The following is a 26,524-nucleotide window of genomic DNA, read 5'->3' on the forward strand; positions in this document are numbered from 1 at the left end:
AGCCGAAGGCAGTCGCCTAACCAACTGAGCCACCCAGGCGCCCAAGAGATCAGTTGAACTCTTGAAGTAACCTGGAGAGTTTAAGCTTGAGGGTTTGTAAAAGGATGGGGGAGAAGTGAAAGCATTGTTGTTTTTTAGAGATGGAATTATTTGAGCTCACTGACCTGGAAGAGAAGGGAAGAATCAAGGATGACTCTTAGGTGTTTGGTTTTAACAGCTGGGTAGGTGGTAGTGTTATCTATGAGTGTGGGAATATTGCAGAAGAAATTAGTTTGGGAATGGGGGACTGATCAAGAGCTTTGAATTGTTCATTTTAACTTGGGTCAACAGATAAGTTAGACATCAAGTATAAGCATCGGATTCACAGGTGGATATAGGGGTCTGGCTTTAAGGCTGTATAAAAACTTCTTAGACATGGGATGCAATTTTTTTTTTTTTTAAATCTTATTTATTTATTTGACAGAGACACAGCGAGAGAAGGAACACAAGCAGGGGGAGTGGGAGAGGAAGAAGCAAACTCCCCACTGAGCAGGGAGCCTGATGCGGGGCTCGATCCCAGGACCCTGGGATCATGACCTGAGCCGAAGGCAGATGCTTAACGACTGAGCCACCCAGGCGCCCTGGGATGCAAATTTTTAAGGAAATAAGTGGGTCCAGGGCCTAAAGACTGCAAAGGAAGATAAGAAGAAAATAGCCAGGGAGGGAGCAGGAAAACAAGAAGGGTGAAAAGCCAAGATAAATATTTTAAAAAGAGGGTCTGTTGTGCAAGATACTTGCAAAGTGATCAAGATGAGTTGAGGAGAGTAACTGTGACACTTGAACACGTGGAGGTTGGTGGTGGTTTTACGGGAAGGACGGTGCCTCATCGGTGTCATCTGAGAGAATGTAGAAAAGAAATTGGAGGTTGCAGGCATAGACTTCTCTTTAGAAAAGTTTTCCTAAGAAGGGGACCTGAGGGCGTCTGGGTGGCTCAGTCGGTTAAGCGACTGCCTTCGGCTCGGGTCATGATCCTGGAGTCCCGGGATCGAGTCCCACATCGGGGTCCCTGCTTAGCAGGGAGTCTGCGTCTCCCTCTGACCCTCCCCCCTCTCATGCTCTCTGTCTCTCATTCTCTCTTTCGCAAATAAATAAAATCTTAAAAAAAAAAAAAGAAGGGGACCTGAGAAATTGGGCAATAGCTGACGGGAAACATGAAATAAGTCAAGGGAAGCTTTTTCTTTTTAATCAGTGTAAGTTACAAAAAATCAAAAACCGTTTTTTTCCACAAAGGTATGTCATATTACACATTTGATTAATTTTTGTTTAATATTTTTTAACATTTAAATATTTTTAAGAAGATTGTAGACTTACATAGAGTGTGTGTCTAGTGGTTCTTGCAATATGTATATAAATGTTTATCTTATAAATGTAATATATTCTGAAATGATTTTCAATTCCTTGGGAGAACCTCAGACAAATCTGGTCAGCTTAAACTTGTTTTTAGGTTTACTTAGTTTTGTCTCAGGAGCTATTTTGCAGTATTTTATGTGTATGCATTTACTTTTGATGGGGAGGAGATGATAGGGTGGAAGAAGAGCCGTATGTGCCATTAGATTCTCACATAGATGCCTCAGGAAGTTACGAACCTCTATTCTGGGAAGTCTTAAGATACCTCAGTGTGATGTAAAGGCCTAGAATGGATGGAATCTAGTTCTAGGCCCAGGCCTGGAACTCTTAACCCATTCTCCTCTCCAAAGCCCAGTGGACCACATTTTAGTATTAGAGATGAGAATGTACATCGTACCCTCACCTGTGAAGCTTTCCAAGCAATTTACTTGGAGTGCACCGGAGGGCATGCTGCGTTCTGGGCCCTGACACCATCTGGCACCACCCCAGTCCTTGTGTAGTGACAGATGTTTTAGATCAAAATTCTAGCGCCTAGAACATCTATGTGGGTGGGCACAAACAGTATCTGCTATGAGGGCATTCTTTTGGTTATTATGTATTGTTTCTATTATTATTGGCCTCTCAACTAGTTTCCTCAAACATTCCTTAATTATTCCTGCAAATACCAATATTTGTCATCTCTTTTTTTTCTGTGTTTGGTTGCAGAAGTCTGCTAGGGGAATCAGTGTTCTTTCAGAGTAATAGGAGGATTTTTACTCCCATAGAGAATTCTCAAATAAGGACAAAGCCTATGATTTTATATTTCCCCCCATATTTTGAATTTTAATGTTTGGTTATGCAAAGTTTCCTTAGTTTTACAGCTTGTATTTATGAAAACTCTAGTAAGTATATTAAAGGGATATAAAGATGAATCAAGGCAATTTCTGACTTCAGGATACTTAAAGGTGAATGGAGAAAAATGGCCTGTAGACAAATAACTGTAATATAAGATAACGAGTTTCAGGGAATGCAAGGGAAGAGGAGGAGGGATTCAGAATATGTGGAGATCAATGGCTGCAAGTTCCATCTATATACTAATGTTATAGTATGATCAACTCAGGGGTATCCTTAAAAGAGAGGTGCCGGATGCTATAAAATACTCGCGGAGCACCTTTGTGGATGCGTTGCCAAGAGCAGGTGAGTAGAGGTGTACTTGATGATACAGCCTCACCAGAGAGCTTTACCACTGCCCTTCAAATAGTTACTTTCATGGTGCTGTACCATTTTTTTCTTTTTTTTTTTTTTAAAAGATTTTATTTATTTATTTGAGAGAGCGAGAATGAGAGAGAGTACATGAGAGGGGGGAGGGTCAGAGGGAGAAGCAGGCTCCTTGCCGAGCAGGGAGCCCGATGCGGGACTCGATCCCGGGACTCCAGGATCATGACCTGAGCCGAAGGCAGTGGCTTAACCAACTGAGCCACCCAGGCGCCCAGTGCTGTACCATTTTTTAGTAGTTGTGTAAGAGATCATTCTATATTACCTGAGGTATGCCTTACCCCTTCTCTGTATTTCCAGGGCGGCCATCTCTATTTTTATTTTATTGTTACAGTTATTTTTATTTTATTAGTTATCTAATGATTATTGTTACTTTTCAGTATTAACCACAGCACGTAATAATTCTTTGTGGCTAACCCATGGGGATACTGATTATTATAATTTTAGTATTTTGAAATAATTATAGCACAGGTATAAGAAGCAGGTACCATCTGAAATAATTTCTTATTAGTTGCCATTATAAGTTCCCATTTATAAAGCCAATTTACATTTTAAACCTACTCTCACATATGTTAGTGGATCTAACTTTGCTAACTCTGCAGTGAGGTGGAGACTCAGTGTCCCTGATTTACAGAGGAGGAAGCCAACTCCCCAGGACAGCAACGGACTCCCGTGTCACATAGCCAGGAATGGTGGGGAAGGACTTGAACCTACCAGTGCTGATTGTTACCTTAGCCACTGCTCTTTAACCTCAGACTGTGTCTCGTCCTGTACTTCCTGGGATGTCTTCGGTCTCGATTAGCAACTCTAAGAATAATCCACGGTTTTCTCAGTAGCAAACACGGGCACTGTGCCAGGGCATGTTTTTAAAGAGATAAACCTGTCCTTGGATGACCTTGGGATCTTTTTAACTGTAACAGTTTTGTTATTGTTATGGTTTTTTTTCTGGTATCTTTCAATACTTTTGAAATCATAGCTACCAATTAAAATTATTTTAATGATAAAAGTTATTTACACATCTCATTTTTGCAGTATGTGACACTGAAGGAGATGCCTGCTGTGCTTGTTTTCAAAGATGAAACTTACTTTGTTTATGATGGTAAGTTCCAATGTTTTAACTCATATAAAACATGTTAAAATTAAAATGCTATGGCTATTATAGGACTTTGGTGTTGATGAAAGATTTGGTAGATGCAACTACTTCTTACATTTCCCATTAGTTGAATGACTAATAGATTTTTCTTACCCTTCAACTTGAGTTTTTCCATCTAGTCTGCTTTCTGGGTTCTGCCTACAATGATTTTTTTTTTGCGGGGGGGTGTCAGGTCATTGGCCTTTTGAGACATGAACTCAATACATTTCTGTACATTATTTTAAAACATTCAAAATTATTCATATAAAAAAAAGATCTAACATTTCAGACTCACAAAAAGATGAAGAAATAAAACTCCTTCAGTAGTGGTAAAGCCCCTGGAAGATGTATTCTTCCCTAGCTCCATCTCTCCCTCCCTGATAGAAGTAACCACTCACCTGTTATTCAGCATTTCTTCGTTGAAGTAAATACTTGGTCTATTTTTTTTAAATACTTTTGTTATACAAACATACATCATAATAAAGACAATGCTAGAATGGTAAAATCCTGTGTACACACCCATCACGCAGGTTAGACAATTAACCAAGGTCTTAACACATTTGCTTCAACAATTTTTTTCTTCGTTGAAGTATTTTAAAGCAAATCCCAGAGGTTTTTCATCACTGCGTGCTTCATTATGCATCTCTTTAAAAATGTCCTTTTTTTAAATAGAATAACTATATGCTGTTACAACACTTAATAAAATTCACAATAATTCCTTGGTGTTATCAGATACCTACTTCCACCATTCCCAGACTGTACAATGAGGTACCTCAGGCCAGTGCAGCAAAGTCACAGGGGCTCCAGGAGAAATTTTAAATTTCGAGGGAAACAGTGAAACTCAGCATCTTTCGGGTATCACTCAGCCACTCAAAAGCAAAGTGAATGCAAAGTCATGCCTAATAGCATTCTTTGTAACTTTCTAAATTACAGTTTAATAAAGTAGAAGCTTCAGTTTATTTCCACTAGCTACATTTGAAATACTCAGTGCCCTTGTGTGGCTTTTTATTACCATGTTGGAGAATGCAGATATGGAACATTGTATTCATTGCAGAAATATTCTAGAATGTTGTTATTTTATAACAGAAAAGAAACTAGGACTACTTGGGAGCTGTAAGCTTTGGTTTGCTTAAATAATTCAAATGAACAGAATATCTAATAAAAGGAATATTCTGATTTTTTTTAGTAAAATGAACATTTTAATTATTTTTTTTCCGGTTTTTATTTCTTTTTATTTTTTTTATTTTATTATGTTATGAATCAAAGTCAGCACCCAAAGAAGATTTTAATTATCTTAACAATCATGAATACGAAGCATTTCTAAAGTCTCCTGTCTTCATTATTTTTAAATAAATTGAGGACTGAATTTACTTTTTGTAAAGTATAACAGTATAACAACTACCATTTGTTCTATTTTATGCAACAGGTACTAATTATGTACTTCACTTGATATTTTCATTTAATCCTCGTCATAATCTGTGAGGGTAGATAGTAAGGCAGATAAATTACTATCCTGAGATTATGAAAAAGATAACTAAGAGTATTAGATAAGCAGATAGATGTATAATTAAATCACAAGCTCATTCATTTGCTCATTCATTTGCTCACTGGATACTTATTGTCAGTATTAGATACTGGGCTTGAAAAGGAAGTTAAGAGGAACTTGCATATATGAAAATATGAGAAGGAAAATAATGCATATCTGCACCAATTCTATTCATTTGCTCTTTGATTATTGCACTCCTTGTATGATAAGCACTTAACTTATATTGTCTTATTTGATCATTACAGCAGTGCTTTTGAGATCAGTATTCTTATTGTTTTACAAATGAAAAAATAGGATTAAAGAGGATTTTTCCCCCAAGTTAAAATAGTTAATAGTATAATCAAGCGTCAGCCTTCATATCTCTTGTTCTAGTTCTAGTATGAATTTGTTAATACTTCAGGGAGCCACTTTGTTTATTTTTGGAATAAGCCTGATCATAATCTGTTTGGATGTAAATCTGTTCTTTAATCATGGCTAAGAAAGTGCCCCTTCTCTTCTCTCCATGTTTCAAATGTGGCCTCCCATGAGTGACCAGGAGGAATAGGATAAGTATCTTTCGCTGTTGGAGAGGTCATCGTTTTCTAATGTGCAGTAGTTAGTATTTAGGACCTGCCTGAAGCCTTCAGATAACACAGAGAGTTTACCTTGAATGCTTAGTCTAATATTTAAATGTTGTCAATAAGTTTAGAAGCTTTGGGATAGGGGCTCAGAAGGATGGTTTATTTTCTAATGAGTTTCAGGTGTATCACTTTGTATAATCTTAAAACATTTGCTTTTAACCTGGAATGGAGTGGAGATTGTGGCCCCAGTACTCAACTCCTAGTTTTATGTTTATTTTTCTAATGTGTAAGTCCAAATCCATAAATACTTTCAGATTTGCATTATGTCACTTATTTTATAGGTTTGATAACTTGAAAATGTTTTGTTTAGCAATGCAAGTGACAGACAAAGCACATCTTTCAAGAAATCATTAAAATCCAGTCTTCAGCCAAACATTTTGGTAGGCTTTTACATCAGCTTCTTTTCATGCAGTTTTAATAATTCACAGTTCCTTCAGAATTGTATTTCTAATTGGGACATAATATTTCTCTTGATATTACAAATGTTTTCTGTCTGCTTAGCAGGGGAATTATTTGATGTTTGAAAAAAGGTTAAAATACTATGGCTTTCTATGTGTGTTGTGTATTACATACAAGAAAGGGTTGTAAACTGAGGTAGAAATGTCATAAAATAGAAAGCAGGAAAGAAAATGTAATAAAAAGTTATTCATACTGCCATCATTCAAGGATAACTATCAACCCAGGATAACCATTTAGTAGGAGTGTATGTCTTCATTTAATCATTCTGTCAGTTTTTCTTCATACTTTCTGTTTTACAAAGTTACAGTCATACTGTGATAATGTTTTGCAACCTGCTTTTACCACTTAATTATTAATTTTTTTAAAAACCTATAAATGGTGGTGTCTGGGTGGCTCAGTCATTAAGCGTCTGCCTTCGGCTCAGGTCATGATCCCGGGGTCCTGGGATCGAGCCCCGCATTGGGCTCCCTGCTCGGCAGGAGGCCTGCTTCTCCCTCTCCCACTCCCCCCTGCTGTGTTCCTCTCTCACTGTGTCTCTCGCTGTCAAATAAATAAATAAAATCTTTAAAAAAAAAAACAAACCTATAAATGGTCTTCCTCAATATGTACCATAATTATTTAAATTATTTCCTGTTTAGGGTATTTCACTTATTTCCTTTATTTTTATTTATTTATCTTTTGCTTGCTTTGTCCACTAATGCTTTTGTGTGTCTCATTGTTTGCTTAGAATAGATTCCTAAAAATGAAATTTATGAATTTAAGATTATGATTCTAGGTCAAGGTATTTCATACGTGTATAGCTAGATTAGAACATTATAAACATTTTAAAGTTTTATTTACATATAATTTACTAGCTTTGTTTTATTTTTAAGAGTATGAGGATGGTGATCTGTCATCTTGGATCAACAGGGAGAGGTTTCAGAACTACCTTACTATGGATGGCTTCCTCTTGTATGAACTTGGAGACACCGGTAACAAGCATATATACAACCTCCATCACTCTGCAGAATTTTCCTTAATTGATTTCTTAAATGTGATTCTGTAGGAAATGAATTTTAAGCTCTCTTTCATAATTTCCTTCCTTTTTAAGACTTGGATGCCAGTTCTTCTTCATGAGAATATAGGTCAATATTAACAAAGAACAAACATTTGTATGGGGAACAAAGATGAGTTAGAAAAGGTTTACTAGTTAGAACTGATAGCAACAGGAAAAGCAGAGCCTGGATAATAAGGAAATGAGAAAAAATAACCAGGAAGCTATATTAGAAGCTGATTTTGTAGTAGGAGTTGGAATACAACTCATCACCACCTTTGAGGCCTGCTTTTTTTTAGTTGTGAGGAAAATATGGACAACACACTGGCATGGTTTCTTAAAGTCACAAGATTGAAAATGACAAGCAAAGTAAATATATTTACAGATGCATAAATGAAAGCTGATTGGAGGGTCTCAGGTAGATGTAAACTACCAAAACTATACGAAGCTAACCATGTAAGTTTTAGGAGGAAGTGTTTTGTAAATTTATAATGAATTACAAATGAGAAATAAATCATGGATATTATTGCCATATTTGTTTTCATTCACAACTTCATGATAAGTGGGAGGGAAATACAGTTTTAGATTTAAAAAAACGGGAAAATTTTACTCAAGGTTTGGTTTTTTTTTTTTAATATATGAGTAGTAGTGTGCATAGATTTTTCTCTTCGTGATTTCCTCCTTTTGAATCTGATTAATAATACGAATTAGAAATGTTCTAATAGGTTCTCATGTTATTTTCAAACTCTTAGGATATTTGTTCTGGCTCCAGAGCCTGCTTATTCATGTTCTGTGTCTGGTGACATTTCTGTCTTTGTTTATCCTTACAGAGGGAGGCGTGTGTTAGCTCAGTACTGGAAGTTGATGTGGATACTGTCAAAGATTGTGGGTTTACTTTTGGATTCTTTCAGACTCGTGTGAAGGGAAAAGGGAACAATGTAGGAATATAGTAGCTTTGCTTTCAGTTCAGTAATCATAGGAGATAGCATGACTTTGAGGTAATTAAAATAGGCAGCTCTGGCTCTACTCACATAGTTTCTTCTGCCAGATTAATTTGGAAAGAAGTTGACTATGGACTGTTCATTTTTTTGTATCCAACATAATTGCCCTTGTTCGCTTTGCGTCTGTGGCTCTGTTCCTGCCCATTGTCCCACCTGGCGACTCACCACACAAGTACAGAGATCCTGGGTCTCCGTGGTTTCAGACACTTCTTGTCTTTCTCAGAAGTCCTGGTGACGGCGGGTCCCTGCATCTTCTGACCTCGCCTCAATCTCTGTCTCCTCTCACTCTGGTCTTTCCTCACTCTCCCTTCTCCAGCCACACCGACACTCGGTTTCTTAGAAAGGCTGTGCACCTGGCATCAATGCACCTTTATAGCTGGAAGTGGATAGTTAATTTATGTTCATCCATTAGACTCAGACCAAATATTGCTTCCTAAGAAAATCTTCTACTGATCCCCTCAAACTACTTAAGTTTACTCTGTAGGACTCTTTTATCCCTGTTTCCTTTCCTTCAGAGCTCTTCTCCTTGTTAAACGTACATTTTTTCTTTGTTGTAAATGATCTTTTTGTGTTTCTGTTGTTTTCCCTACTAGACTGTGCTTTCCACGAGTTCAGGGCTGTCTGTGTGTGTTCATCACTCTCCAGGTCCGTCCCACAGCTAGTAAGTGGTGGTGCTTCACAGGTGTTTCCCCGGCCTAGAACAGAATACACACACTGAACTGCAGCATCTGGTCTTCTGACTCCAATACCATTTCTCTGGTTATTATGTCATGCTGTCTGCTAGAGGATGTTAGAGACGAATGTGATTTATGTTGTGTGTAGGGTGAAGTAAATTTGAGTCAGTTTTGTTTTGTGTATTATTACTGGCAAGTAGTGATGTGACCCATGGTACTGAAAGGAATAGCATGTAAAAATCCTTCTCTTGTTATATGTCATTCTTTTAGAGCTACAGTAATTAATAATAAATTTGTTTTATCATTAATAATAATAAATTTATTTTATTTCTTAATGTCAGATTTTGACAAAGTATTCGTTTTAGTCAGTTTGTGGGTACTGTGTAAACAGTACAATTTGAGTATATAAATTGTTCAATATTTACTGTTATTTACATTTGGGGGATGGGAGGTAGGAGGGAACCTCTCACTTCCAGTTGACTAATTCATTGATTCATTCTGCTGTGCATAACATGTAGCATAACGAATTAAATTCTAGAAACTATTTACTAATTTCCAATTCACAGCTACAATAATAATTGAGAAGTTTGTATAATGAGGGCTATTGAATTTAGATATGTCATTCTTAATTTCAGGAAAGCTTGTGGCTCTTGCAGTTATTGATGAGAAAAATACATCAATTGAACATACCAGGTATAGTGTCTTGAAATAGTTTTAAGCTTCACATACCATCTAATTCAGACTTTACGTGGCCTCAGATAAACTTGATGTAGTATTCTTATTTTTCCCACAGTATTAGATAAGGCAGCAGATATTATAATTGAAAAATGATAATATACTTTTGAAGTGAAGAGATGAAATATTTATGTATTCTTTCACAGATTAAAGTCAATTATTCAGGAAGTTGCTAGAGATTACAGAGACCAGTTCCACAGGTAGGTGGTTGCATTCAGGAACATTCATTTATCTTTGTTTAATTATATTTTGTAATTAAGTAAAGCAAAAGTGGTACTATTTTATTCTTTCAAAGGTGAATCAAGATACTGAAATGAATTATAGTATGTTGCATTTCAGTATGAATTGTTTGGACTTGCTAATACAAGTAAAAAAAAAACTTTATAACTTGTATCATAATTGCTTCTTGATGGTATTTGGGATACATCTGTTGTAAGGAAATATGAACAAGTACTGATACGTTTGAGATAAAGTTAAATGAGCAATCACAACTTAGATATAGACAGATGATGATTATAACAGGAACTCAGAGAATAACTGGGTATAAAAAATAAGTGTTCTTGTTGCTTTGTGCCAAATCATTCTGTTTGTTGCTGCCATAAGAGACAGTCTGTAAATTTGGTATATTTTTTAATTATTCCCTTTTTATTCTGAGTCTTCTAATGATTTATCGGTGATATATATTTATATTTCTTCTGTTACATAGTATGAGCATGTTATTAGTCCTTTTGTAAACAAAGTGGGTCATTTTTCTTAAGCGTGTTTTAATTAGAAATGCTTATATTGCCCTGCATTTTAAATAGAGAGCGGAAATATCTTAGAATTTATTTAATTCTACTCTGTATTTTATCTCAGAAGCCAGTAGAATTCATACTTTTCTACATTTATTTTATGTGATTTGTATGTTAAATGTTTACACTGTTTACATGCTTACCAAGCCCTGAAGTTCAGTTCTTGGTACATATTTACCTTGTTTCGTATCTAATATTGCTCTCTTTTTTCCTTTTGGTTATTGTTGTTGGGTAGGGATTTTCAGTTTGGCCATATGGATGGAAATGACTATATAAATACCTTGCTGATGGAGTAAGTAAAGTTTTAAATGATTAAATGATTTTGCTATCAATTCTGTCAATTTTTAAATTTCTGTTTCTGAGACACTTTTAAAAGCATTACTAGCTGGGAAGAAAGTGAACTTTTCATCTATGCTGACGCAGATATTCTCCCATCAAATATCTTACTTTAGTTTTTAAATATAAATTTGAAACTCACTAAACTTTAATATTGCTCCATATTAAAAGAAATTCCATGTTAAAAATTTATCTCTGAATTCCATGTATTTTGGAAAGAAGACAGCATTCAAAATTTAAAAATTTTATAGTTTCTGTTTAACACACACCTTACCTAAAGTTCAGTTTCAATGAGTAAATGTAATTTAGGAAATTTTTACATTGAAGAATTAGCTGCTATACTAGAAGAATTTATTTTAACAGAGTAAAAAATAACTTTATAGGGAAAGTATACAATTTTAAAATAATTCTATCAGTTATGTTTATGACATAAAAATCTGATTTGCCACTTCAAAAAGTTGTTATTAGAAAACATTTATCATACTTACAGTAAATTAATTTCAAGTAAGAACCTACTCTGTGCAGCAGACATTTAGTATTTCCTGTATGCCACACACTGTGTTTGGTACTGTTGATATAGAAAATAAGTAGGGTCCCTGTCTTCAAATGCTTGGAATCTGCTGGTAAGACAGTATAGTCCTTGCAGAACTGTATGAAAAGGTCTTCATAGTAGAGAGTTCTGGAAACATGCCCGCTCCCACCTCCCCCGCAGTGCACACAAAGCTGGAAGGGATCAGAATATGCTTACCAGAGGAGGCAGTAATGCAGAGAGGTTACCTCGAAGAAGAATGTGGAGGCGTTATTTCAGACACACAAGAGGTGGTAGGAAGATGGGGCTTTGGAGAGTGTGGAGCTTAGAAACAGCCCCTGACGTGAAGATGGGGGAGCTCGCCAGCGACAAGGGACCTTGTCCGACAGCGTTGAGGTCCCAGTTCACGTTACCGTGACGTTGTGTTTCGGATTCTCCAGCTTTGCTTAGTAGCGGAGTTGGAGCCGTTGCCTTCACTCGTGTTTCGGCGTATTATTCCATTTTCCAAGTAAGAACACGGGAAATAAAAATGAAACAACCCAAAACAACATTCATAATTTTCAGGTGAAAGCCTAAAATTATAAAGTAGTGTTACCTTTATTCATTTTTACTTATTATCCCTCTTATTCCAATAAGAATGTGAGAGTTTTTGCCAGTGATAAAAAGTACCAGATTATAACGAAGAAATCAAGACAAAGGAAAATAAAATAAAGGATCTATATTATCTTAGGTATTTATCATTTATAGGTAATTATTAAAGGTACTTGAAAATTTGGGCCCTGATTTTTTAATACTCGAAACAAAGTAGAAAAACATTATTTACACATTTCCCGTAGCCTGTAAAATAACTGTTGGTTATAAGGAGTATGGCAGACCTTGTAGAAACCTAAGAGAAATTGTTATGCTATAGAATCTCACAAAGGGGGACACTCTGTAATAGAAATATGTTTTTAGTAGGATTTTTACAGTATATATATTAGGGGCTTTGATAGAACCATTTCTTATAATGTCCTTCAAGGCAAGCCAATATTCAGTAAAACATTGTAAGAGGCTAAAGCAATTTGGGTCCAATAAACAATTCCTTGATTCAGGGCAATATTCAGAATATGTACAGATGGATGGATGGATATTCCTTCATGAGTATGATTGTTAATGTGAGTTGTGAGATAGCAGAAATTTTGAGCTACAGTTGTGGTCTGAGAACAACAGTAATCTCTACTGCCAACACCTTGTTGTGTTGTTTTGTTTGTTTGTTACTCATATCTTGCTTTTTTTTTTTTCTTTTTTGAAAGAAGAGAAAGCGTATGATGATGGTTATGTGATAATAATTGAAAGTCCTTATTGAACACTTAATTCTGTGACCGACACTGGACTGAGTGGTCAATCGGTATTTTTTAACTTTTACAATAACTCAGTAAGGTGTAAGTACTATTATTTCCATTTTATATAGATGAGGAAATTGAAATTTCTTAGAAGAAACTCAAGGAAGTTAAATAATATGCCAAAGGATGTCCAACAAGTAAGTTAAAGAGATCCAGTTCTGAAATCCAGATCTTACTCACTCCAAAGCTCTTCGGTGACATTAATATTGTCAGAGAAATTAGTGGAATTTAATAGGTGTTGATGCCTAAGTGTTTTTAACTTAGGGCAAATTACATGATGTTATGTAAGATAGTTATACAGCAGCACTGTTTTTTAAATCATCTCAAAATAAATAGCATACTGTCAGACCCTAAATCTGTTAAATTGTTTTGTTTTGGGTTTTTGTGAATATAATTAAGAGGGAATAGTATGAAATGATATTTTCCATTTCCATCATCATTCAAATTGAATTATTTCACAACAGATAGTTTCTAGTCCCGCTGTGTATTTAACTTTCTTATAATACGTATTTTTATAGGCAGGCCAAGTTCTGATCCATTCTGATTTTTGGTACTTATGCATTATTATAACTAATAACTAAACTGCTATAAATCAAAAAGTTGTCTTTTGTATTTTTTATGAACAGGAGTGAAGCTAAGATTTTTTTTTTAATTATACAGTCAGCTAACTCTTGCCTAATAATAATACCGGATAATCAACCACCCTGATACCCAGTGACTTCAAGCTGTAATATGTATTCTCTCTCACTTAACCTGGGCTTGGCTGACGTTGACTGGGCAGATAGATGTGGCTCCAAACTGCCACGGAGGTTCGGTCTGCACGGTCTTGCATGTCCTGACCCTGGAAGGGTATTTCCCTGGGGAGTCGTGTGGCAATCACAGAAACACAGGAAGGCAAGCCTAGCCATGCATGCACATTTCAAGCCTCTGCTTGAGTCACGTCTGTTAACCTTCCCTTTGGCCAAGTTACACAGCTGAGCCCAACATCATGAGTCACATGAGCGTGTTTTGCCTAATTGGGAAAAGGTCATGGCTTGGGGAGAGTAGAGAATTATGAGCAAGAAAGCAATCTACTGGACTCCATTACTTGTGTGGTGATAATACAGTGGTGTGAATCGCTTCTACTGTAGAGTTTTGTCCTTTTGCATAATATTTTCATATAAACATACCAATAACCATAAACCTGTGTGCAGGTGACATACAGAATTAAGCACCCCCTTCTTTTTATGATTATGCAACAACCTATCCTTGAAAGGAAAAAAAAAATATTTCAATTAAATGACACCTATTAGTAACATTTTTTGTCTGCAAACTGATGTCTAGCGAATCAGTGAAGCACTTCCTGAGGATGCAGCGGATACGTAGTAGGATAGTGGGAGTTCAGAGAATTTGGAATAGTATTTATTGAACACAAGGTACTGTGCTGAATATATAACTTGAGTTTTTCACATAATTTTTACAACAAAATAGGTACCCTCCCACTACTCACCTTGTATCCATTTACACATGAAAAACGTTACGCTTAAAAAAACAGATTATGGGAAAGCCCCAGGCTTCAACACAAGCAGTGTGCCTCCAGAGACCCTGCTCTTTCCTATCTCCTGTCCTCAGTGCCACTTGACTGGACTGGGTTTGTGTGACCAACACTGGTGGGATTTGGGTGGCAAGGGATAAGATTGCCCAGAAATTGGTACTTCATACATAATAATTTTTAGTTTAATCATTAATACTCAGCTGTCTGACATTACATATTAGAATGTTTTCTTTTGCTTTTTTTTTTTTTTTAAAGAGAGCAAATGGGAGGGAGGGGGGGAGGAGGGGAGAGGGAATCTCCAGCAATCTCCCCTCTGAGCAAGGTGCCCCTTACAGAGCTCGATCTCATGACCCTGAGATCACAACCTGAGCTGAAATCAAGAATCATACGCTTAACCGACTGAGCCACCCAGGTGCCCCAAAATGTTTTTCATATAATCTTAATTTAGCTATGTCTTAAAGTGATGCACAATTTGAAATTTTCTTCATGTAAGCATAGGGAGGCAAAGCTATTAATACAGCTTCCTCCTTTTGTGATTATAGTTACTTAGATATGAATGAATATCAGAATACTTGTTATTTCTGTGTTTAATGTGTATTTTGATTTCTTTGTTTTTCTGTTTTCAGTGAACTGAAAGTCCCAACTGTGGTTGTACTGAATACTTCAAACCAACAATACTTTTTACTAGATAGACAGATCAAGAATACCGAGGACATGGTGCAGTTCATTAATAACATCTTGGATGGCACAGTAGAGGTGAGTCGTTCACTTCCATTTCAAAGGAACAATGGCAGGAGGTCGAGGAGAAACAAGCTTTCTTCTTTTCCTCTGATTCTGAAAGAAGAGTCATCACCTGGGGTGAGGGGCAGTCCTCCCCACCTTGCTTCTCTCACATCCAGAGCCACATTCTCAGACATAGAAGGTTCTTCTGTGGAAGAGGCGGCTCATGGGTGGGAGTGTCTCTTTTAGGGTTATTTGGAAGACATTTTCGGTTGTCACAGTGAGTGGGAGGTGTTGTTGCCGTTTGGAGTTGGGCTGTGGGTGCTGAGAGGTCTGCAGTGTGCAGAGCTCTCCCAGTAGTGCACCTTCCTGGCCCTTAACCCTTCTGGGTTAAAGAGTCTCATTGGATTAAGTTATTCAGATTGCTTTTTTAAGAAAACCTGTGAATAAGACCACCATTTCTTAAAAGATAAGGAAATGTACTGAGAATCTGAGCTTCAGTGGAGAGTTCCAAATCCAATTATATAAAATATTTCTCAGAAATAATGAATGGAGAAAGGGTGAATACCTACCATTTACATTGACATGGATGGAACTGGAAGGTTTTATGCTCAGTGAAATAAGTCAAACAGAGAAAGACAGTTATCATATGGTTTCACTCATATGTGGAATATAAGAAGTAGTGCAGAGGACCACAGGGGAAGGGAGGGAAAACTGAATGGGAAGAAATCAGAGAGGGAGACAAACCACGAGAGACTCTTGACTCCAGGAATCAAACTGAGAGTTGCAGAAAGGGAGGTGGGTGGGGGGATGGGATAACTGGGGGATGGGCATTTAGGAGGGCACGTGATGTGGTGAGCACTGGGTGTTATATGCAATTGATGAATCGTTGAACATTACATCAAAAAACCAATGATGTACTATATATTTGCTAATTGGATTTAAATTAAAAGAAATAATGGATAGTCTTAACTTTCCATTTTTTTCTATAAATCTTACTGCAGTGTAATTCAAACTGTGAGTTGCAATCCACATTACAGGGCCATGAAGTTACCTCAGCACATTGTGGCCAGCATGCCTCTTCTTTCAACAGACTAGAATAAATCAAAAAAATATGAGACTTCTTGGCTTTTATGAAGTTAAATTACTATTTTGTGAGAGTTTTGTTTCAGCTTTTACAAACTTTATTTGAAAGTTGGCTCACAGAATAACAGGCATTTCTTTTTTGGAAACAGTCGCTTAGTAGGAATTTCATATTTGTGAAAATAATACTTATTGAAATAAAATTCACCTCTGTGAGTGAGAACTCTTCTATGTGTAAGTTAGTGAAACCCAATTCTAACTGTTTGACAACAAAGAGAGCCTCACATAGTTTGGAAATTCAAGCAATGAGCCAGACTCAGGGATGGCCAAATGCAAGGATTTGATAGATTTTCGTCAGGGATTTTTCTCTGCCTTTCTGCACTTTTGGGTGGGGTATGTGGGGGGGGGGGCTTCATTCTTAGGGAGATTCTCCCTACACAATAGCAGAGATACCCTGCTGCAACTTTAGTTTAACAGGCTCAGCTGACTTCTGAACTTAGGCAGGCCTGGACTGGTGGGTCAGCCTCAGCCAGGCTGCTTGGAGTATGACAGGGAGACTGAATTCTTCACACAGGAAAGCAGACAGAAGGTGAGACAGAAAAAACAGTAAATATGTACTGCATTGCTCTTTCAGGTGCTTTTTGTAATCTCCTGGAGTCAACCCTTGACCTGCAGTTATAGAATTATAGAACAGAAAAGTGAAGTCATGGTACTTAAGTAACAATTTAATTGTTTTGTTTTGTTTTTTCCTGTTAAACTTAAGGCCCAAGGAGGTGATAGCATTTTGCAGAGATTGAAAAGAATAGCATTTGATGCCAAATCTACTATTGTGGTGAGTTTTGACAGTTTGCTTAGTGTCATTGATAATTGAGAATATGTAGGTGTGTAGTTGTTTTATGTCTAATGAAGGTTAAATCTGAAATTTCAAAGGATTAGGTAAAAATGCATCTTTAATTTGAAAGATAAGAACTAGTCCGTATTTACATTAAGAAAATATATTCTTCAGGTGGAAATTAAGTTTCTCTACTCATTTCTATGTGATGGTGAGTTAACTGGAATTCAGAATCTGTTACCTCAGTGACATGACTTGAAAGTGTTTCCAGAATCTCTTTTCTCCTTCTGCCCTTTTCAGTCACTGGATCTGAATCTGCTTCAGCTCTCGGTCAGCTTGACAGCAGAGGCACTCCTAAATTTGTTTGAGCTTTAAACTTAGTTCTAGTTCTCTTCTTGAGCTCCATACTCCGTAGGTGTTTTCACTAAGGCCAAAAGCAGTCATTAAAGTAGAAATCCTTAAAACCGGCCCTTAGGACACTGTATCAGCTGCTGCTCTAACTTCCACGTGGGTTCTTCACTTCCTGTTACCGTCTCCCTCCATTCTGTATACCGCTACACACGGAATAGGACTTAAATAGTCCGTTTTGATCACTTTCCTTCCCTTTTCCAGTGACACACGTGAGAATACTCTCTCCATCTCAGATGGTCTCATTATTTTTTGAATATTATGGAAGCTTCCCTGGTGCTTCTTGCTAGTGCTCACACTACCTCATTCTTACTCGTGCATAAATTTCTGCCTCAAACACCTTTATTCTGGGAAGCCTTCTTCCGTCCTCTCAGTCCAAAGTGACTTGCTGTCTGTGAATGTGCCTATGTAGCTCTCGAGTTACAGTCATGAGTGAGCCACAGAGGATAGTAGAGTTGAAAAACCTATGCAGTAAAATTGCTTTTACTTTTCTGAGAACTAAGGAGATTGTGTATAAACTGAGGGAAATTATTAAGTTAATGTGGCTTAGTACTAACCAGAAAGTAAAAAAATATTTAAAATGTCATATGAAGAGGAATGTGTATGTACCTTCTTTACGTTAAATGACCAGCCTTCTCACTGAGCGGATTCCTGGAGTCCAGGATACAACTCCGAAGCTGTTGGGCACGTAGTTGCCATTTCCAGAGAGACCTTTGCGGTTAATGTGAGGAAAATAAATGTCTTCAGAAAAGGTTATAAAATATCTGGTGCCTTTTTCTACTGCTGGGAGCTGGTTACACACACACACGTGCGGCGTCTTTAACATGGTAGCTACTGCAGAAATACTGACATTGATTCATTGGAACTAAGAGCAAGTTGAATGGTAGCAAGAGGAAGAAATTTGCAGTGGTTTTAAAATCGGGGGGCGCCTGGGTGGCTCAGATGGTTGAGCGTCTGCCTTCAGCTCAGGTCATGCTCCCAGGGTCCTGGGATCGAGCCCCGCATCAGGCTCCCTGCTCCGCGGGGAGCCTGCTGCTCCCTCTGCCTCTCTCTCTCTCTGTCTCTTATGAATAAATAAATAAAATAAAATCGTTCATGTATTTTATACCAGAAAGCATAGGAGGAGAACTGAATTGTGATTATCTTCCCACAGTCTGTCTTCAAGAGCTCTCCACTTATGGGCTGCTTTCTCTTTGGCCTTCCACTGGGGGTCATCAGTATCATGTGCTATGGCATTTACACAGCTGACACAGATGGGGGTTACGTAGAGGAACGGTACGAAGTATCCGCAAGTGAAGTTGAAAGCCAGGAACCAACAGAAGAGAGCAAAGAACAGGAGCCAAGGGGTGGAGACGTCCTGGTGCCTACAGTGCAAGGACCCAAAGATGTATTGGAGAAGAAGAAAGATTGAGATTTTGCTAGGGCAGAATATTTGATAGGATTTCAGATTATTAAAGAGTCTATTTATTGAATTTAGACATTTAATCATGATCTTTAAAAAAGAGAATATGTTATTTGTATTTTGCTAATATCAACTTGCATGGATTAAAGTAGGCCTTCATAAATGGGGAAATGTTTGGAGCAAAGAGATGAAATGTTTGTCCTAAAAAATATCAAGACACTCCATCAGAGTTCACCTTATGGATGTTATAGCAGATCAGTTCTCTTGCATGTTTCTCTATCTGAGTATTCTGTGACACAATTAAAATTCTTGGGCAGAATATTTAAATTGGTCAATCAGGTAGAAGATACATGCTTGATAAAGAAAAACAATACCTTCACCTCCTACCATTCATTTGTTCTCGTATATTTTAGGTAAGATTTACATGGGCAAAATTAAGTCTTTAAAATTTAGGCACTTTAAGGAGAACTAACAACTTTTTCCGTGGATGAAATTAAGATTATGACTTAGAAACAATTTGGTTTTATATAGCATAGCAATTTTATTTTTAGTTATTACTTTTAAAGGAGAGAAAATGTTCCTTTTTAACTTTACACTCAGTTACATTATTGAAAATTTCATATGGGTCTGTAGAGTGGTAAAAAACAGTCTTATGTTTAATCTTTGCAAAATAAATGGATTTGATTGGAACACTCATTTCAAACCATGCCCTGGGACATGCTTAGCAAGTGCCTCAGTGGTCACTGTAGGAAGGGGCGGGTCTCTGTTTTATATATTGGAATTTCTTCTAAAAATTTCCTTTGAGAAAAAGCTCCTACTGCTTTTTAAAAAGTAATATATATCATATTTTTTATGTTTATGGTATGGCAACGTTATGGTAACTTATGATATGGGTGTATCTGTGTGTATAATATACACACACATGCACAGGATATTTACATATACATATAAAATTTATTGACATGTCTGTTATGTAATTTTATGGGCATGTGTATGTTCATAATGAGTAATGAGTGACATAATCAACCTGTCAACAAAATTTATGATAATCCAGTGATTAAGAGATCTGCCAGTTACCTTCTCCATCCTCTCAGTTCTGACTCCCATTTCAGCCAGTGACCTCTCATCTTCTCTCTCTAATAATATAACATAGGAATTCTATCCTGAGTAATGTATAAAAATTGGCATTGTTTTAAGCAACATTATGGTGTGTTTATTGTAGATTATTTTTGAGCCCTTCATTGTAACTAAGTTTAGGATTTTTATTAGATGACCATTGTTTGGGTGATGATTAGAATGGTTTTTGTTAAACACTGAAAAATTCTTAATCACTTTAAAAATATGCAACTCATGGTCCTGATATTGAAGTTGTTTAGGGCTTTGGTCCTCAAAGCAGCTGTTGGTTACTTCTGGTGCCATGCTGATCACAGCTAAACTGAAGCTTGTATCTAAGTACTAGGAAGTTACTAGCAATTGTTTTATTGTATCCATGTGCTCTTTTAGCATATTGTAATTAAATGCTATTAATTTAACAAGTAGATTCCTCTCCAAAGAGTAATGAGGGGTTCTTTTGGAAGATAAATATTAATGTTCCCAGTGGTCAAGCTTGTTTTGCAGCAGTGAAAAAAAGCTTAGGTGAGTACAATGCCTCACTCGAGTCTAATCTAGTATGGAAGGTAAAGCTTAGTCTCCATCAGGGACAGTAGGAAATTATAGAAAATGTCATGGTTTTCTTCTTCATGTTTATCATTATCAGATGTCCTTCATCTGCACATTTTTGGCCTTTCTCAGGCATCACTTATAAATGAAAGAACTCAGTAGAGAAAGAAAAAAAAGTAAAAACTCAGTATGTATCAACAAACAAAAGTCCAGCCATCTTTGTATTCTGAGATTTGCTTGTTAGTAAATTAATGCCTTAGTTCTTTGTTACCTTTTTCACAGCTCTCTACGTTGCCCCATATCCTATTTGTGTTTCCAAAGTGTCTATTAGGAAAACAAAATGTGTAGTTGGTTTATAAGTGAATAATTTTCTTTCTTTTTGCATTAGAATTTTGTTTTTTATTTATTTCTACTTTAGGATATTATCAGACTTCTCACAAAACAAATTTAAAATTTTTGTTCACTAGTATGCTTTTCCCTTTGATATGGTATCAGCACTTAACTAGGAATGCTATTTTCATTTCAGGAGAAAGTACTCCCAAATAACTTAATTTCTTAATGAATCTAGTAGTAGAATATAGATATCTTAATTCACTGGTGAATCATCTTATGATTACATATTAATGAGAATATCCTCCAGTAAGTTAGAGTTTTGCCTTTTCTTTCAGTTGCAATAAATTCTATTTCTAAATCCTAAAATTCAGAATTCTAGATGGCTTGCTGTTGATAAGTCTAACGCTCAGACAATATTTAATTATATTTCGGAGAAAGAAAGAATGTATTTTTTTCAAGCTATGCACCCCATTATAGCTTGCAATCCTTTTTGTTTTCTTCATCATACACATTAATATTTCTCTAGCTACTTTATTTGAAACTTGTTTGAAGTGTATTAGACCTAAATTTTTATTTTCTTCCTCACCCCTAGTGCTTCCCCAGTATCTGACTTAGAAATAGCATTAAGAGCCAGATGTCTAGAGGTTGAAGGAACCTATGTGAGTAGTTAAACATCTATATTATTTTTGTTTAGCGGATTTTTGTTGGTTTCTTGTGTTTTGCTTCAGGGGCTTTTCTGGTTTGGGTTTGCTAAAACGCAATTTACGTATTTTCATCATTGCTTCATGTGATATGGAGGTAGGACAGGGAGAACTACTTAGCTATTCTTATTATGCAGACATTGTTCAAATAAACCAGTGTGGGATATTGAGACTATCATTTAATTGGTGGGATTAGGTTTGCCATTTTATTTTTATAAATATATATTTTTTCTGAATGTGTCTGAGTCCAAGAGTGGGCAAAAAATAATTTTCTACTTTGGACTAAATCTGTAAAGGTTTTTGAAAGTCTGTATTACTAACTTGTTGAATTCATGAAATTTTGCCTTAAGGCACCAATTGTAAACCTTTGATTTTCTAAAATAAATTAATTGAAAACATGTAGTTTATTATTTTTACTATTTATATTTTGTTTTCAACACTAATAGTTCCTTGTGCAAGCAAAGAAGACAGCTAAGACTGATCCTCCACGACTTATTTTTCCTTTTATTAAATTGTGAGTTGTCATTATAGAAATATACAATGAGTTTAAACAGACTTGAGAAAGATCAGATTGCTATCTAATCTCCTTATAGAAGAACCTGAGATTCCTAGGTTATATATATTTTGTATTTGTAAAACCTGATTATGTTTAATAAATTGCAGGGTTTAAGAGTTGAAATAATTGGACTTGAGTCCGTGATCAAAGGCTACATTGTGATCTTGGACATAACACAACCTCCTGTCCTTTTCATTGTCAGTAAAATGGGAATCCAAAGCCTCAAGACATTCTTTTATAAAATAGCATCAAATGGGGGGCGCCTGAGTGGCTCAGTCGTTAAGTGTCTGCCTTTGGCTCAGGTCATGATCCCAGGGTCCTGGGATCCAGCCCCGCATCGGGCTCCCTGCTTGGTGGGAAGCCTGCCTCTCCCTCTCCCACTTCCCCAGCATGTGTTCCTGCTCTTGCTATCTCTCCCTCTGTCAAATAAATAAATAAAATCTTAAAAAATATATAGCATCAAATGGGGAGAGTATATTATGAAAAAAAGTTCGTACAAATACTATTTTTTAAACTATTTTTTATATGCTACACCGTGAACACTTTTTTTAAAAGATTTTTTTTTACTTATTCATTTGAGAGAGAGTAGTGAGTGAGAGCATGAGCAGGGGGAGGGTCAGAGGGAGAGGGAGAAGCAGGCTCCCTGCTGAGCAGGGAGCCCGATGTAGGGCTCCATCCCAGGACCCCAGGGTCATGACCTGAGCTGAAGGCAGATGCTTAACTGAGCCACTCAGGCACCCAGACCATGAGCACAATTTTTTAATGAGAATTGTTCTGGCACGGGAATAACAGCCAAAAAATTGGCCCCACCCAGCACGGGAGTAATACAGACTAGCTGGTTAGAATGGACCTTCCCTGATAAGAGTGACCAAATGCGTCCACTATGTGAATTCCGTGGGTGATGACAGGCTCCTGGGTCCCTGCCAAGAGGCTGGACTATGTTGTGAGTATGGAGGCCCTGGTGTCAATGCCTGGGTTCCAGTCTGGGCTCCGTCACCTGCTGTGCAAAGCTGGGAAGATGCTCACCCTCCCTGCTCTGTGCTAATTCCAGGTTAATGGAACCCATCTCACTGGATTATGAGATTGAGTTACACATGAGGCATGTTTAGAAAATGACTGGCACATGAAAACAGCTCAGAAATTATAACATGTATGTATCCAATTTATTTCTCTTCTTACTCCTCTTAGAATTTATATCATTGTTTACCACAGAGAAAAGCCAAGACTTTAAGAATATGAAATACTAATATGTTTAAATTTGCTTGGCTACCTTTTGCAATTCAAGCTCTAACATTTTGGATAGACATGAAAAGAAGTTGACATTTCTTTACCATTGAAATTAAATATAATTGCAAACATTTAGGTTCATAAACCTCCAAAAATCCTTTGGGTTTTGTGCTTTCAGTGAAAATGAATACACATAAGAGGATATAAGTATCCAATGGGATTATTGGCATGTGTAAATAGTTTAGATGGATATCAGTGTTATTTGGACACAGATTTAGAATATTAATGGATACTGAATATAGATGATTTGGTTTTCCTGCAAGCCTTTCGGACAACAGTCCTCAGCCCCTCTGCTTTCCTCCAAGTCCATCTCCCTATAAACTGAAAAGGGATTGTCAACAACTAGTAAAAACGTGGCAATTGTTTTCTTGCAGTTTATTCTTTCAACAAATGTTTTTTACCTGTCTCCTGGGTACTGCTGAGCATACGGTAGTAAAGGATGGCCAAGAGCGAGTTTCCTTCTGACACTGAGATTCTGTGAGGCGGCCAACATAAGCACTAAAGCCATCCACTATGTCGTTTTACAATTGTTCCTTCTCTTTCCAACAAAAAATTTAAAAAAATAAAAATTGGCCAATTTTAATATGTTACATTTAGTAAATTTTAGTTGGGTGGTGTAAGCAGTCCAGTGAAACTGAAGCATATGTAGTAGTAACTGAGGATATTCTACTCGTTCACATTTTTCACATGGCTGCGTCACTGTCTCCCGTCACTACGTTCACTCATGGATTTATTTACGTAATTGGTTTTCTTCCATCACAGTTGGATGATATTCGAGTTTCTCAACATGTCTGATGCTAATCCCTAGAAATTCTGTTCCAAACCATAAGAACCCAGTCAAAAAGACAGTAAATACTTAGATTTTAATGACTCATACAATGACTTTTGATAGTTAAAATTTTGAGGTTGTACACACAGAAATAATCTGCGTAACTAATAAATCTATGTTAAAGTCCTCTGTCTCCTTTGTATTTTTAAGCTGATTGTCAACGGAACTTTATGAGATTCTGAATTGGCATAATAGAGATTTTAAGATCATATGTCTTCTCCAAACAGTGCTTTATTGTTCTAAATCCATTAATTGGAAGACTGACTTAATCTCAAAGATTTTTGTTAGATAGAAGGTGACTCTTTTTTACAAGGGATAATTTTGGAAGGAGTAAAAGATTCACTTTATATTTGGACACAGGTTAATTCACATTTTTCATGAAAGACTAATTAGGTATCTTAGTTTCCAAGATTATTATATAAACCTCTCCTGCCCAAATTACCACACTTGATACAGTCTATTCTGAGTTGTTGATAGTATAATCTCAAAATCTGAATTGCTATCCTTCAAAATAATGTGTCACCCCACCCCACCCCCTTGTAGATACTGAGTCATTCAATTAACGTATGAAACCTAACAGTAATTTTTACAGGGGCCAAACAACCTCTAGCAAGATATAGTGGTAGAGAACAAATGCCCAAAGAGGATACAAATAACAGAACCATAAAAAATCAATTAGATTTTGTTAAAATTAAGAATTTCTGTTTATGAAAAGATGCCAGTAAGTGAGTGAAAAGGAAGAGATATTCACAACACTTATATCTGCCAAAGAACTTGTGTCCAGAATTTACAGAATATACACTTTCAAATCAATAAGGAAAAGACAACCCAATGTGAAAAATGAACACATGACCTGAATAGGAACCTTAAGAAAAGACTATTCAAATGGTCAAAAACCTGTTTAGCAGGTGCTCAACATCATTCCTCATTCAGTTTCTTGATCTTAAAAATCTACATGTGGACATCTCACAAGTTTGTATCTTCACCTTGAACTCCAGACTTTATGTCCAGTTCAACATTCTCCACTTGGGTGTTTAGTAAGCAACCCAAACAACATATCCAAAGTACCGGCTGTCCACCAAGTACCTGCTTATGCTCAGTCTTCCTGGATCAATCCGAGACTTCTTTCCTTCAACACCTCTTATCTAACCTCTTAGAAATTTTGTTAGTGATATCTTTAAAATATACTTAGAAGCCAGACTTCACAGCGCTGTACAGGTTAGCATCCTGGTTGAGACCACCACATCCCCATCACCAGGCTTCCCTGCTTACACCATTGCCTGACTGCAGTCTACTATCCAAAGAGCAGCTAAACAGATCTTTTTTTATAATGTAAGGCAGATCATAGTATTTTTCGGCTCAAAACATTCCAGTGACTTCCTACCTTAGTGTCACACAGAAGGTCCTTACCACGGGGCAGATCATAGTATTTTTCGGCTCAAAACATTCCAGTGACTTCCTACCTTAGTGTCACACAGAAGGTCCTTACCACGGACTATGTTATTGATTGAAATGTGTCCCCCCAAATTCATATGTTGAAGTCCTAACCCCTAGTACCTCACAATGTGACCTTATTTGGAAACAGGGTCATTGCAGATGTAATTAGTTAAAATGAGGTCATACTGGAGTAGAGTGGATCCTAATAGAAAGGGGAAATTTGGAGACAAACACATATTCAGGGAGAATACCATGTGAAGGTGAAGGGAGAGTTTGGGGTGATGCTTCTACAAACCAAGGAATGTCAAAGATTGCCAACAAACCATGGGGAGCCTGGAGAAAGGCCTGCAGCAGATTCTCCACCACAGCCTCAGAAGGAACCAACCCTGAAGACACTTTGATTTTGGACTTCTGACCTCCAGAAATGTGAGACCATAACTTTCTGTTGTTTAAACCATAGTTTGTGGTACTTTGTTACAGCAACCCTACCAAGCTGATACAACTTAAAATTATTTTTTACAACCTTCCTGACCCTGACCACATTTATCTCCTCCCCACCTCCCCACCCCTCTTGCTCATTCCATTCCATCTTCCTGCCCTCTTGTTCCTGGAGCTCCTTTGCACTTGCTGTTTCCTCTGGCTAGAATAACATTCTCCTGGACATCCACATGATTCACTCCCTCCTTACTGGAAGTCACCTTATCATTAACGCCTTTATTAACCATTCTGCATGAATTAGACCTCCTGGCCCCCAGTTTTTCCTAACCCCTTTGCTGCTTTATTTTCTACAAGCACTTCTTTATAATTTTATGTATTGTTTGCTTACTGCCTGCTTCCCCCCTTAAATACACACTAATGTAAGCCG

General features: G+C 36.9%; 1 protein-coding gene across 3 annotated transcripts in view; it reads left to right on the forward strand.

The window, feature by feature from the left end:
* The window catches only part of TMX3 (thioredoxin related transmembrane protein 3), a 42,260-nt gene extending 21,342 nt beyond the window's left edge, over positions 1 to 20,918 (forward strand). For 2 of the 3 annotated variants that reach the window (XM_021686159.1, XM_044921110.1), the window contains 8 exons: positions 3,673 to 3,739; positions 7,270 to 7,368; positions 9,741 to 9,798; positions 9,987 to 10,040; positions 10,867 to 10,923; positions 15,039 to 15,168; positions 16,979 to 17,047; positions 18,609 to 20,918. In XM_021686159.1, the coding sequence (XP_021541834.1) occupies positions 3,673 to 3,739; positions 7,270 to 7,368; positions 9,741 to 9,798; positions 9,987 to 10,040; positions 10,867 to 10,923; positions 15,039 to 15,168; positions 16,979 to 17,047; positions 18,609 to 18,866 (792 nt within the window). In that variant the 3' untranslated portion in view covers positions 18,867 to 20,918. Of the gene's footprint in view, positions 1 to 3,672; positions 3,740 to 7,269; positions 7,369 to 9,740; positions 9,799 to 9,986; positions 10,041 to 10,866; positions 10,924 to 15,038; positions 15,169 to 16,978; positions 17,048 to 18,086; positions 18,445 to 18,608 lie in introns of those variants that run through there. The other variant, XM_021686160.1, reaches the window with a different exon arrangement.
* Positions 20,919 to 26,524: the final 5,606 nt, after the last annotated feature.

Source organism: Neomonachus schauinslandi, chromosome 14 (genome assembly GCF_002201575.2).
Source record: "Neomonachus schauinslandi chromosome 14, ASM220157v2, whole genome shotgun sequence".
In the NCBI taxonomy this organism is placed as follows: Eukaryota; Metazoa; Chordata; class Mammalia; order Carnivora; family Phocidae; genus Neomonachus; species Neomonachus schauinslandi.